We start from the raw sequence: 15862 nt of genomic DNA on the forward strand, positions 1-15862 counted from the left end.
TCATTGGGCTCCACACATTCACCACTGGAATGTTCATCAGCACTGTTGGAACTCTGCATTTCTTCATCTGGAGGTTTGGAGACAGGTAAATTTTCTGAGTGCTCTACTGGGTGCATTGCTGATTGCTAATTTCGGTAAACAATGTGTTTCTTTTTCTTTGCTGTAGTACAGCCTGTAAAGTCATGGTGACAGAAATAGCAATCATTAGATTGATCTTTCTGCTCACGCCAAATCATTGACACACCAAACTTCATGTAAATTTTTTTTCCTGCATACCAGGCACTCAATGTCTTCACACATGTAAGGCAACACACATGAGGAGCCCATAACTTATCCTGGTCTCCTAAATAACAATCGAAGTACGCCTTGTATATTTTCTTGATATGTCGTGTAACACATCACTTTTCTTTAGCAAAAGTCAATTCCCCACAGATATAACAGAATCTGTTTGGATAATTTTTGTACTGTCTTGCACTCATTGTTGTAAACAAATAAGATCTGAAAGATAAAAACTAACATTAAACACAAGCTTTGAATCACATTGTAGGTGTTACTAAGATTGGTGTCTAGCCCAGGGTTGAAATCCATTTTACAATGCGGTAGAAAATTTTATTTAATAATAATGACAAAAAGGGTATACAGTGACAATTCTGTACAAACCATGCCTAATTCAACAAAAAGAAAGCCAGAAATGGATTTCTCATGTCATTTTGCATATAAAAATGGCTACAGATCTCTTGTACTTTTTTGAGTGTTGCACAGTGTTTTCAAGCAACCAGAATGGTGAAATGTACGCAGGCATTAAAGATATAAACTTGTGTCCATCTTTATTTCGCTTATACGACTACGTGTAGTAGTTACTCAACTGCTATAACGAAAGTTGGCAAATATAAGAAGAGCGCAAACCTCCGATAGGGCAACATCAAAGTCCTCTCAACGATTAGCCGGAGATGATTTTTAAACTGTGTAAAAATTAAGTTAAAAAAATAAAAAACAGCACAGTAATCCAGAATCCTTGTCCGGTACCTGATCGATCCCAATGGTACACATGGAATGTGGAGGTGGGTGTGAAGGCCATGTTTGTAATGCTGTGTGCGTGTCGTCTGCAGTGGGAAAAGGGACAGTTTTTTCTATGAAGGCATTTTTTTAGTCTATCCATTGATGTAGTGTCTTTATCACCATTAAGGTCTATAGTCAAAAAACTATGCGTGCGTGAAAGAAAACAGAAAGGACCTGCATACGGTACTGTTAATGGGGATTTAAAAGAATCGTTGCGCACAAAAAGGTGAGTCCAAGATGTAAAGCTTCCTTCAAGGCAGAGCTAGAAATGCAATTTTCAAGTAGGTAAGAGGTTTTAAACGAGCTATATATTCAAAATTGGTAAAACTAAAAATTGTCGAACACAAATTAAATTTATTATTGTTACTGAATATGTTAGTGCTATTTAATTTCTGAACGGTTTGGTTACCGTTTGTTTATATAGTTTGATTTCTTTATCCATCAATTTCTACTAAGATAGAGACGCGAGTAAATTTAATAATCGAGAAACGAAAACAAAAGTTTAGAAACAGCAACGCCACCGTAGCTTACGTGAAACCATGAGCGTGCTTTCAAGGGAGAAAATCAGAGAATGACTTGAAAGAACGTAAGATTGTAATATTTCATGTAAAGTAAAGTAAATATAACAAATAATCCAGAATCCTTGTCCGGTACCGGATCGATCCAAAATCTAACCCCCAGTTACGAGGTCAAACATCACTGAAAGTTTCATCCGAATCCATCCAGCGGTTCTTGAGATATCTTGTCCATAGACAAACAAACAAACAAACACAACTGAAAACAATACCCCCCGCCATCGCTAAGGTGGAGGTAATAATCTAGGTGGAGCACTAAACATAACAGAAGCGGTCGTATATCTATTTGTGCATAGAAATTATCTATCTATCTATCTATCTATCTATCTATCTATCTATCTATCTATCTATCTATCTATCTATCTATCTATTTATCTATCTATCTGTGCGTCTATCTTCTATACCCACCCACCTACCTACCTACCTACCTACCTACCTACCTACCTACCTACCTACATATCTATCTATCTATCTATCTATCTATCTGTCTGTCTGTCTGTCTGTCTGTCTGTCGGTCGGTTTGTTTGTCTACAGACACGGAACAAGAAATACCGAACCGATTAGAACGACGAAACCGTTCTGCACACACTCGTGCAATGTCCAAATATTTCAAACCAGTGGGCCTATGTCCAACGGCTGTGTCAGGACGAGTCCGGTTGTCAGCCGAGTCTATCGTGAATATTGCACCGCCACCTTCCTTTAATCGGGAAGGCAAGGCAATTTTCATCGTACTAGTGACTATGGCGAAAGAATGTGTAGGATGTACTCGCTTGAAGTGCTTACAGACAAATACTTTCCTCTCTGGCCAACCTCTCATCAACTTTTTCAAGTATTACTTGAAAAGGAAGGTGAGAGTTAACTGCGGAAGGTAGAACCGGACGTGCGGTGACCACACCTGCTCTCCGTCCAGGTAAAGCCCGAGGTACCTCAACCTTAACGCGAATTTTCGCATCCTCAGCCAAGGCATCCCTAGCCCACTCCTTAGTGGTTTCTGGCAGCAGACAGAGCGCTTCACAAGTGGCTTTCCACCCTTCCACAAAAAGCGGAAAAGGATTCTCTCCAACTTGTTCAGTCACAAATCGGAGTAATTAGTAGATGAAAACGATGTAATGGGGGTACATGCATGATTCACTAGGTCTCCTCAGAGATTTACAAAATTCAATTCATGAATTTCGCAAAATTTATATACAAATATAAAATAACAATAAAAAAATAAAGAATAAAAATATAAGGCATATAAAAACATACAAAATGTATATAAAAAAACTATATACAGTTATAAAAACTCATAGATACATGCACATGCTTGTATACATTACCATCTACAGATATACATGGATACAAAGACATAAACACAGGAGTACATATATGTGTGCTCAGATGCACATACACAGATGGCTGTACATGCATACCAAAATAGTCAACAGTCACTGTTACCATATGTGAGGGGGACAGTGACTGTTGACTATTTTGGGCACCCTCCCAGCAGTATATAGTGGGTTGAATCCTCAACCCCTAACTCTCTTGGAGTATATATATATATATATATATATATATATATATATATATATATATATACAGAGAGAGAGAGAGAGAGAGAGAGAGAGAGAGAGAGAGAGAGAGAGAGAGAGAGAGAGATACATACATACACACACACAGTCGAAAATTAAAAATAAAACAACAAAAGTTAAAAGGACGTAGGTTGATGCTCAATATAAGATGGAAAAAATAGTTGGTGTATAACGTTTCGGGGATGGCTCTATGTCAGAATGAGAAGAAAAGTCCGGAGAGAAAGAAAAAATTCAAAGAAAGACACACGTGTGGTTACATGATTGAAGTTACCGAAGTGGAGGGATATAGAGAAACTCGTTTTAAAGGCAAAAGAGTGCGAAATATATATGGTGTTTGAAACAGTCCTGACTTTGAGAGTATCATGAAAAGTCTGTTTGGCGGCTCAACCTTCCGAATTCTTTTAAAGGACTTAGAAAAGCTGAAGGACCACTGCAATAAGTGTATGAGTCTGAGAGGGGAATATGTTAGATAAAATCATAACCAACTGATCCTCCTGTATTTTCTTTTACCGAAAGCCAGAAACTTTTCAGTACACCTTCATATGTGTGTGTGTGTGTGTATATATATATATATATATATATATATATATATATATATATATATATATATATATATATATATATATATATATATATACATATATTTATTTATTTATTTATTCCAATGCGCATAATATGTACTCTGATAGGGGCTGCAATCGCCCGGAACACCGAACCGAGAATTCCTGAGACTGACCAGCCAGTTTCGGCTATTTCCGTAGCCATCTTCAATAAGGTTATCTCATTCGGTTGATTCCGGGCTAGTTCACCTATCAGAGTTTATATATTCACCATAAATGTCTGTGGATGATTTAGCACATCGCTAATGTGTATACAAAAAAATTAATAAAAACAGCTGTTTGCAACGTTATACGGTAAAGGAAAATTATAATCGTCAACTAAACTTTATTAAAGGTGTGAATAACACCTGCATCGCTAGAAATAAAAGTTAAACTGCTTCACTGCTGTTGCAAAGCGCATAACATATATCCAGGTAGGGGCTGCTCTTAAATACAGAACTTAAACAATTTAAACTGAATGTCAACGTGTTTTGCCAATATTCTGTTTCAATAAAACACGCACACGCATATCTCAAGATATTAGAATAATATTTGAAATTAAAAAAAGAAAAGAACGCAATATCAAACTTACACTCTCGGTGATAGATAATGAGTACATGTTTATAAGACTATTCAAAAGTGCCGTAAGCTAGGTTTTCCGTTATTTTGGATGCTGTTATTTCGGAAGTCACGCCGTATCCTATTTCACTAATACATAGATCACGTGCTACGTTTGCAGTAATCATCTATAGCCAGAGTTCAGTCTGCAGTTTGGTTTATATTTTAATGCTGAGAGGAGAGGGGTAACAGTGATGTCTCTTAGTCCCTACCAAACTGGTAAAATTGATGTGATAGATGTTCAGCTTGGTGCCTTTAGGGAACACGGATTATTCTCTACGTGGTTTTTAGATCTACTAGAAATAGCCTCCACATCACCTTCAAATTCCATTTGCAGTCTTAAGAAACAATGTCATATTCTTTAGCATAGTCAGAAGGAAAAGAAAGATGAAAGGAACCGGAGATATAGTTGCAGCACTGGAATTAAAACATACTATAACGAAATTCTTTCTAAGAAATGTTGTGTATTACACACGCAAACACGCACGCGCGTGCGAGCGTACACACACACACGCACATGCGCGCGCAGACACACACATGTTTACAGTAAGTTAATTCAAATGTACTGTAGTGTTTGTTACCTTGTTAATATTTTCTCATTTATCTCGTAATTTCTAAGTCTTCGGCGATAACATATATACTTAAGGCTTCGCCATCTTTAGAAAGATATTCTCAATAGTTTGAAATTAAATACCATTCTTATTAGTAAGAATTAACCAGGAATATTACAATAGATTATCATCATTATCATTATTATTATTATTATTATTATTATTATTATTATTATGAATTAGAAGGCGGTGAGCTGTCAGAATCGACAGTACTCTGGTCAAAATGCTTAGCGGCTTTTCGTCCGGCTTTACTTCCTGTGTTCAAATACCGTCAAATCGACTTTGGCTTTCATCCTTTCGTGGTCGATTAAATAGATACCAGCTGAGCACTAGAGTCGATGTAATCGACTTTACCCTCCCTCGAAACTTTTGGTTGTTCTTTTCCAAAATTTGAAAGGATTATTACAAAGGCAGCGAGCCGGCAGACTACTTCTACTTAGCACGCCAGACAAAGTGCTTAGCGGTATTTCTGTCGACGTTACGTTCTGAGTTCAAATACTAAGAGGTCGACTTTGCCTTTCATCGATAAAATAGAAACCAGCTGATTACTGGGGTCGACGTAATCGACTTACTCTTGCCCCGAAATTGCTGGCCTTGTGCCAAAAATTTGAAACCATTATTATTGCGAATGTGTTGAGATAGCAGAATCGTTAGTATGCCGGATAAAATATTTAGCAGCTTTTCGTCCGTTTTTATGACCTGAGTTCAAATATCGCCAAGGTCGACTTTGCCTTTCACTTTTTCGGGGTCGATAAAATAAGTACCACTCTAGCACTGGGGTTGATGTGGTCGACTTAGCCTCTCGCCCATAATTCCAGGCATAGCCGCATTTATAGGGAGGCGGAAGGGACATGAAGGGGGCCTTCTCCTATGTACTTCTTTAAAAGATCTACTCAGTACGATCTCTCTAAAAATATAGTTTCTCCACTCAGCGACAACAGATACTCAATGCAGATTGGATGGAGTAAATAAAAATAAGAAAAACGAAAGCTTTCTGAAAAATATTCAGTACTTTTTTATGCCTCTTATAATTTGAAATAATCAGAATAAATAGTTTGTGTATTTATTTTCATTTTTGCCTTTTCTTCTATTGTAGGTAAGTGTGTGTTTACTGATCTTGCAGTTGTGATGCTGTAACTTCCTGATAAGGTATGGCTGATAGATAGACAGAAGTTGTTTGATCCTATGATGACCCGTCAGTTTCAGGTTTTTATTTTTTGTACTTGCAATTAAGATACACATACACATGCACGCACACAAACATACACAAACTAATACGCACTCACATACATTGCCACGCCCTACAGTAGTTATTTTTCTGTCGAAGCTGGTCGTATTTACGAAAACAAGTAAAACTCTTTAAAATTTTTAATTTTCAATTTACTGTTTTAGTAATAAAATTTTCTCTTTCGTGCAACATCAACCCACAAATAAAATCTGTTTTTGCTTCAGCTTTAGAATACGACTTACTCATTTACTTGTTTCGGTCATTTGACTGCGGCCATGTTGGAGCACCGCCTTTAGTCGAGCAAATCGACCCTAGGACTTATTCTTTGTAAGCCTAGTACTTATTCTAGCGGTCTCTTTTTGCCGAACCGCTAAGTTACGGGGACGTAAACACACCAGTATCGGTTGTCAAGTCATGGTGGGGGGGGGACAAACACAGACATACAAACATACAAACATACACACATATACATATACATATATATATATATATATATACATATATACGACGGGCTTCTTTCAATTTCCGTCTACCAAATCCACTCGCAAGGCTTTGGTCAGCCCCAGGCTATAGTAGAAGACACTTGCCCAAGGTGTCACACAGTGAGACTGAACCCGGAGCCACGTGGTTGGTAAGCAAGCTACTTTATTTCATTTCAATTTGCCATAAAGGCAGTACACAGAGAGTAGCTACGGGCTGGACAAAAACATTAATGAGATGAAATGGATGATAAATATGATGGTATAATGAGAGAAGGCAAAAGCCGCCCGCCGAACTTTGCTTCTCTATAACACTGTTCTTTATAAAATTAAATTTTCACATTGAGGCTATGAACCTCGTACATAAAAAGTCATAAATTAAGGCATTTGCCTCTTACGATTTTTCATTACACAATATGAGGCACTCGTCTTCTTAGGTTTTTTCGCCCGATATAGCCTTCGCTTCTCTCAAGCAAAACGATGGGTCTGGGTCGGGCCACTTTTCAATACTGAATTCGTCGAGGGGGAAGGAATTCACCACCGCGCTTATGTGACTACTCGACACGACCTCCGCAGACACCTGCGGAGGCCAGTCCGAATCCCTAGTACAGGTGAGGACTCCCTCCCTCCGACGCCTCCTTTTATTCACAAATTTCTGCAGGGACCCTCCCTTTCGGAATAGGATTAGCCGATCCTTTTCCTCACAGTGTGAGCCCACAGCTTCTACTGTCGGCGGCACAATTTCCGCCGACCTGCTTTCCTCCGTTGGTGGCACAATTCCCACCAACGGAGTGTCGGGACACGCCGGCGGTGCACTATCGAGCACCGGCCGTGCCTCGTTCTTTTTTTTCTTTTTCTTTGGGGCCACTAGAGTAGGGCGTACTTCCGCCTTTGCCGGAAGGTCCTCCTCCTCCCCCACGATTTTCGGTGGGCAACCATTGTTGCCCAGCTTCTTCCTTTTTTTTCCTTTTTTCGAGGAGGTTTCCACCTCCTCGACTTCCTCCGTCTCTCCCTCCACTAGGGGAGCGAGGGGAACAACATTTGTTAACTGTTCCAGGACCTTACTCTGGTCCTGAGGACAGTCTTTCTTGATATGACCGGGCTTCAGACACCGGTGGCACTTGGGTTTACGTCCCTCAAGAATTACCGGATATATCTGGCCGGCCATCCTCAAAAAATCCGGAAATACCAGATCCCTGGCTGATTGGGTCCACAGGGTCAAAACTGCTTTTGCCCTAACCCAATCAGCTGTAGGTAAAATTTTCACATTTAAGAGCTTTGCTCCACTGTCACCCAGACCCCTTCGGATAGTATCCTCTATCCAATCAGGTTCTATACCGGGTGGAAGCCCACAAATCCAAGCCCTAGTTAATTTCTTCTCACAGTATGTGGGAAGAAACAGAATTTTTTCCCCTTCTAAGGGCTGGCTCGCAAACTTGCGAGCCACCCCAGGGGTGTCATATAGCAACCTAACCGTCGCATATTTTACACCCCTTGCCATAAACTTAATAGTTGGCAGATATTCTGCCAACTCTTTTTCAATTTCAATTTTTGGAAAGACCGTAATGGTGTCGAGTAACCTAGAGTAGGTCCGTAAAACTACCGTTCTTTCCTTGAAATCATTTAACCACTTCTTGGGTGGTATAATATCCCACTCCACAGCAGTGGCCTTATTTTTCTTTATGTTCTCTGCCATGATAAAAATGTCCACATAAAAATTAAACAACGAAAAATTTTAAAAACAGGCAAAAAGAGAAAACAGTTAAAAAAAGCGGAAGAAATAAAATAAACAGTTCGTACTAAAAAAGTTCATAAAAGAAGGAGAAATGAAATACAACAGTTCAGAAAGAATAAATAAAATATAAAGTTCCAGGCAGAATAACAAATTTTCAGGCCACAACGGTACTCCGGCCCGATCTGATCCCGGCTCCGCTGCAGTCGTCACTTTGCTGGTAAAAATTAAATCCTTTGCGTAGTTCCACGTGGTGTAGTTCAAAGCAAGAGGAAGACTTTTCTTTAAATTTATTAGCTTTCAAAACTTGGTTTGAAAACAATAAATTCCTTTTCTTTTTTAAACAAAGTTCACAATATTCATTTGTAGTTCCCAATTCACGGCTTGAAAACAACAAACCTTTACAAACTAAGCTCACAATTTTTGGAGGAGTGATACCTCCAAAACACTCTTCTCACCGCTAAGTGAGACATTAAGCACAACCACAGGCAGACAAATGCGTGGAATTCAGTGGAGATTTCTTGTTCGACATAAATATAAATAAATACGAGCAACAAACCCCAACTAAATCCCCCAAAACACAAAAGTCTTACCTGTAGTTGTACGTCAAAAATTCACGACGCTGGCATTCAGCGACGTGAAGCCGGAGCGACAATAAACACGTTCTTTCGGTAAGCAAGCTACTTACCACACAGCCACTCCTGCGCCTTGTTCAAAGTTTCATCTTCCATTCAACTGAATCCTTTATTTCGTTTTTTTTTTCACCGTCGCTAGCCTAAAATTTTGTGTTTTTGTTATTTTTGTGTTACGTTCGCAAAACAGTGTCACTGATGATAGTGGTTTGCTACCTGTCACTGTTGCCAGTGCTATTACTCACCGTGATTTTTCAATTTGTCTTTGACCCCCAATTTCCATCTATCTTTGTTGAACATTAGTTGTTATTTTAGCGGATGTCTACCACTATATGTATCCGGTCGTAAAGTGGTGGATAATAAAAGACAGAAAACATCCGAAAAAATGCCGTAAAAAAGTGGATTTAAAAAATAAATCGGAAAATATGTCGACCCTTGAACATGAACTCAAGGACGTCACTAAAAACAACACATCTTAATAGTAATCCAAAATAGCTTTTCCCTCACAAAATGATTTGAATCGTTACATCTGGAGACACTATTGTTATTAACAAAAGTGTAAGTAGAATTGTAGGCCCAAATATCGTTTCATGGTTGTTTGAATTTTAGAGGGATCCATGAAATACACAGTTCATTTTCAAACCTCTCATTTTCCTGATGCGTTTATGGCGCTTCTCCGTTTCCAGGGCCCTATGAAAGTGAAACATTATTTTGAAGAAAAGCGATTTCATGGAAACAAAATACTTAATCTGTAATCATCGATTTACTATTAATCGCTCGAATGCTTTTCTATTAAAATTTGATTTACTTCGGCTGCAGGCCTCATATCTAACCCAGACGTAAGAATAACAGAAGTATGTTAAAAAAATTTGACTTAGTGTGCCCGTGGTTAGTTTAAACGAAGGGAGTTTACATGGCTGCTGTCATCTCCTGTTTTGTTTTTGAGACTGTTTTCTCTTTGCTTTTATTCAGATTATATTTTCGCACAAAATACTCAGTATACCACGGAATATTCAGCTTTCTCCAAAAAATTCACAAAAGTGAAGTGAAAAAAATGCTAGTGTATTGGCAAAGACATAATACCTTGCAGATTTTTTCTTTGCTTGGGGTAAGGTATAGAAAAATAAAAAAAGCCTAATGAAGAACCAGTAACAAGTGTCTCTTTTGAGAAGCTACTTGTATTCCCAAATGCATCTGCAAAAAATAGGAGAAACATATCGCCTGAAGATATTGGAGATGAAAAGTCACCCACGGATATGGATAGCGAAGTGCAATCTTGGAATCTAGACCGAGCCAGTTTGTTTTCGGCCAAAGAAAATTATGTGTCCATAATGAAGAACCCAGAATCTTGATGCCATTATAAAAAAAATAGTGAAGGAAAACTGGATGGGCACTGCCATTATTATAAAAATTTCAATATTTTATACTCTTTGTAACTATAGTGAGGAACGTTTGAGAAAGAGGGTTCTGTATAGCTCATCAAAAAAGTGTAGTTCATTGCTTTTACTTCCCCTTCCTTTTGATAATAAACCGCCGTGGTAGGTTTTGCAACAAGGAGACATTAATGACTGGAAAGACAACTGACGGGAAAATGAAAATGCATGAGCAAAACAAATGTCACAAATATTCTGTGTTGCAGTTGAATGTCTTATGCAGGGAATGTTCTCATTTTAATAGGGAGTTGCAAAAATAAGTGCAGGGAAACAAGAAATACTGAACTGAGATATTTCACAATGTTGTGGCTGTGACAATATTTCTATGTGATCCCATGATATCAGGCTGAGTAAAAAGTAAGCAATGTTTTGAAACAGGAAATTCATCACAGTATACTTCAACAATGCGGAAATTTTATTCATCAAAGTAAGTACCATTACAACCAGCACATTTTTGCCAACGAGTTACATGTTTGTTTATTCCGGTAACAAAAAAATCTGGAGTTCTGGAGCTGATGAACTCTTTGAACGCACTTTCAGTATTGATTTGGTTCTTGAACTCTTTCTCAACGTACTTGAAAAAGTGGTAGTCGGTAGGAAAAAGGTCTGGGAAATAAGCTGGGTGGGGAAGAAATTTGTAGCCAAGTTTTTTTTTTGTAAATTTGGGCGATTTCGTGGCAATATGTTTCTGCAGTAATGCCTTTTCCAGGTTTTAAGTGGTTATAGTTGATGAGTCTAGAAGTACATCACCAAACAGTCACCATAACATTCTTTTTGAAAAGCTCGGGTTTAGGGAAGGTATTCGGTGCTTAATTTTGGTCCAACCACTGCTAAGAATGTTTTTTTATTATTGTACAGAGCCCACTTTTCATCGCAAGTTACAATATGGTCGAAAAATGGATCAGTCTGATCAATCACGGAGAAGCGACGAGCAATTTCATATCTGCGCATTTTATGATTTTCATTCAAATCGTGTGGCACCCATTTTTTGATTTTCCGATCGCATGCAAATAGTTCCAGGCAGTTTCCTGGCTAACTTGAAGTTCTTTTGTTAGATCTCAAATAGTTTTACATGGGTCTTTCTCAATGATCACAGATGGGGCGTCCACTACGCTCACGATCTTCAAAGCTCAGACCTCCACAGAGAAATTGTTTAAACCATTTTCGAGCTGACTACTCACTAGTCTTTTCCTCACCATACGTTTCGTTGATAGCACGAGCGGTTTCAGTTGCTTTACATCCTTTTTTGAAGTTGAATAGCAAACTTGCTCGAATATCGCGATTTGACAGTTCCATTTCAGATGATTGTAATAACGATTTCTTTATTGCCCACAAGGGGCCAAACATAGAAGGACGGTACAAATGAGGGGTCGATGGTACGCATGGTTTTTACACAGAGATGAAAAGTTAAAAATTTCTATAGATCGAATGATAAACAAAACAAATACATAAAAAATGAAGTGAGGGACGGGTTTTGCTTCGACCCTGCAATGAAAGGTTACCACTGTAACCTTTAGTATAACTTTATGGATACACTATGTGGGTTCATTCATTCGCAACAAACTCGCCACAGCCTTCCGTCTTTTTCCATATACATCAAGTGACAGGCATTTTCTCTCCACCTTTATTTTCCGATTAAGGAGGTAGATGAGGTAATGGACCAGTCCAAGGCTGGAGATGAATGTGCCAGCCATGATTCCGTTCACGCGGGTCTTCCATACCGCTTCTTTCGCTATAGCGACCACAGCGAGAAAACAAGCCTTGCCTTGTCGACTCGGAACACAGTTGTACTCTTCCCAGCCGTGACAGCAGATGTTCAACGTAAACCCACATCTCATAGAATTTGGAGCATTGCACAATTGCGTGCAGAACGGTTTCCCTGTTCTGCTCGCATCCCGGGCAGGTGGGGGGTGCAACGGGCACCATGCCTTGCGAGTTTATCGCGAACTAGTAAACCTCCTCAGCAACACTGCCAACTTGATCAGCTACGAACGGGAGCACGTTCTACATATCTTCTACAATTCTTAGCTTCTTCCACCTCTCTTTCACCTCACATCACACTTTTGAATAATGAGAGCCTTCGAGATTGGTATTTGGGAGCAAAGTTTCCTCATATCAGACCTGGAAAAATGTTTACAAAAGAGTTAACTCTGCTTAATCTACCAGATGGTCACGTGATAGCGCTCGTCCAAAGTGGAATTTGAACTCAGAACGAAAAGAGCCAGAACAAATATTGCACGACTTCACATCTGATACTAAAATGGTTCGGCTATTCCACCTTCCTAGATGGGTACTTTATGTATAGATCCGAGATGGGTAGAAGGCAAAGTTGACTTTAGCAAGAATTGAACTAGGAGCAGCAAGGCAGAAAGAGTGCAGCAAGGTTTCAACGACACTGGCAATTACATCATGTATATCATTCGTCTTTAATTCCTTTCATCATTTAATTGTTCACAGCTCACAACTTTCTTTCTCTCCTTCTTTTACAGACTTGAGATCAAAACGCCAGTCACTTCATTTTTCATGACAAATGATCTTAAACACTCTAATCAAACTTTTCAATTGATTAATTATTGCTGACACAGGTCCTCATCAGTTTCATAGGGTTTGTATTTTTCTCTCAGATATTTTCCCTTAGATTTGCCTTCCCAGAATTTGCATAACATCAAAGTTGAACTTATTTCCTATCTCTCTGGAAACGCAATAGACTATACTACCGTTTTATAGAATTCGATAATTTAGCCATATAAGAAATAAATATTTCGAATCACATCGATTTCCTATATAATTTTTATTTTAACGACAGACTTAGATAAACTTCAATAGCTTCAACATTTTCACAAATTAACGTCGAAGTTACACCAATATTCTCTCGATATGTTTTTGTAATAGCTTATTATTATTTAATCAGTCATTCACTTCTCTGAATGCTGAATACGTTAGAATTCTCATCGAGTCCAGTTTGTAGTGCAATGTGGTTTTGTTGAATTTTTATTCAAAGTTTGATACGAAGACGCACACTTACACCCACGCGAAGACACACGCACGCCCACAGGAGCATGAATTCACATACACGAACAATACTCATATGCAAACGTTAAATACTCACACTAGCTTATATTACAGGTCCCAGTGTAGATCTCTTCCTCTCTATATGTATATGCCTCTCTCTGTATATTTATTTGTGTGTGTGTATGCATAAATGTATAAAATCGTATGTTTTATCCACAATGGACAAATCATGTGTGTATGTGTGCGTGTGTGTGTGTGTATTTATGTATATCTATACATACACACACAGACATGCACAGTATATGACCTGTCCATTGTCGATAAAAGATGCGCAAAATTTTATATATACATACATACACACACATATCAAGAGAAAGAAAGAGAGGGAGTGAGTGTGTGTATTCGTAAGCATTTATATATATACAAAGGTGCACATACGAGTACACACTCACACACACATTCACGTTTGCATTCACAGAAAAACCTGTACTACGTACTTCACACCGAACGTTCTGAAGACTTTTTTTTACGTTACTAATTAGCTATATCTCTGCAAATATTTAATAGGTTACTTTTGATGTTTCACCTAACTAGATGGTCTTGAAGAAGTCGAAACATTTTTTACCACTTTATATCTTGCCTGATAAATATATACATATATATATATTAAGTCTCAAAAAGGTATAAAAAGTTGTTTTAAAAAATACAAAGAAGAAATAGAAAATGTACTACAAACCACTTTAGGCTGATCTACTTCAACTTAGAAATGCTTAAAAAGTTACAGAAGAAAAAATAATTAGTATATTCCACAGAAGAACTTGTAATTTTTTTGTTCTGTTTTTCTTCTTTTACTATATCCCCTAGAGGTAAGTAGCTGATGGTTGTATAACATATTTTTACTATTTGTAATATTTCTTTCGTCAACCATACTAATAACAATTTAGCAGGAATAACATAAATATTAAAAAAAAAATAAAATAACGACCCCTTGTAAATACATCGAAGAGAAAATCTTTGCAAAAGAGCAGCTGTTCAATTCGCAGTCTACTTTCTCATACTTTACTTTCTGCTTGTCCATTTCTTTAGCTACAACATCTCTTACATAGACATTTTGACGCGGTCTGTGCCTGAGTGTGTGTGTGTTTGGATGTGTGTGTATTTGTGTGTGTGCGTGTGTGTGTGTGTGTGTGTGTGTTATATATGATAGACAGTAAGAGAAAGAACGCGGCAAAGTGTCTCTGTCAGAAATGTGATAACGAAAGAAATGAATTACATACATACATACATACATATATACATATATGTATGTATGTATATATATATATATATATATATATATATATAAATATATATATATATATATATATATATATATATATATATATATATATATATATATACACTTGAATATATAGATATGTATATATGTATATATACATGTGTATATATATGTGTGTATATATACATTTATTTTTTATATATGTGTGTGCGTCTGTGTATATTCACTGCCCCCATATCTATCTATCTATCTATCGATGTATCTATCTATCTATCTATCTATCTATCTATCTATCTATCTCTCTTTCTCTCTCTCTCTCTCTCTCTCTCTCTCTCTTTATATATATATATATATATATATATATATATATATCAGTGTTTCTTTTATTTTCTAATTTATGTGATTATAGTTACTCTTTGTTCTCATGTTCCCCCTGGACTTTAATCGCCTGAATTATCGATCTCTTACTGAAATTTTCTGATATTTAGGAGATGGTTCAGGTTAAAACACAGTGAGAATGAAAATAAACAAAATGGAAAATATGACCGACTAACTACAACAAATATTCCCCCTTCTCCTCCTAAAAGAACAGAGGTTAATTAAAATTGATGTAGCTTCCTCATTTTGTCGTCTGAAAGATCTACGATCAAAGACTCTTCGATTGAGCCCCTCATGTCTTTCACATATTTCTGACTTTGTTTTTAGTTTTTAAGCTGACCGAGGGAGATTTTAAGGGGTTTGGCTGCTTTTTCAAGCAGAGCGAATGTAGATTCTAACTTTGTCTTACAGATGTAAATACGGGGAATGGTTTCTTAAAGAATATTCTGCTACGTAATAACGTTTAACTTGCATATTCCTAGTATAGTACACAGCCTTAATACCTATATATTCAGTAGAAAGTAATTTTGAGACAACACAGCAATTAAAATATGGTTCATTAATATTGGCACGAAATTTTGGTACCAGGCCAGCAATTTCGGATAAAAGAGCAAGTTGATTACATCGACCCCTGTGATAAACTGAAAACTTGAAGA

At 37.5% G+C, this 15862-nt stretch overlaps 1 protein-coding gene across 1 annotated transcript; it reads right to left on the reverse strand.

The window, feature by feature from the left end:
* Positions 1-398: 398 nt before the first annotated feature.
* On the reverse strand, positions 399-8780 carry LOC149132294 (uncharacterized). The gene is made up of 2 exons (XM_089364891.1): positions 7529-8780; positions 399-498 (listed from the first exon to the last, which is right to left on the reverse strand). Exons 1-2 carry the CDS (start codon positions 8434-8436, stop codon positions 399-401), a joined length of 1008 nt encoding a protein of 335 aa, XP_089221017.1. The 5' UTR covers positions 8437-8780.
* Positions 8781-15862: the final 7082 nt, after the last annotated feature.

This window comes from Octopus bimaculoides, chromosome 16, assembly GCF_046866305.1.
Source record: "Octopus bimaculoides isolate indiv1 chromosome 16, ASM4686630v1, whole genome shotgun sequence".
Classification (NCBI taxonomy): Eukaryota; Metazoa; Mollusca; class Cephalopoda; order Octopoda; family Octopodidae; genus Octopus; species Octopus bimaculoides.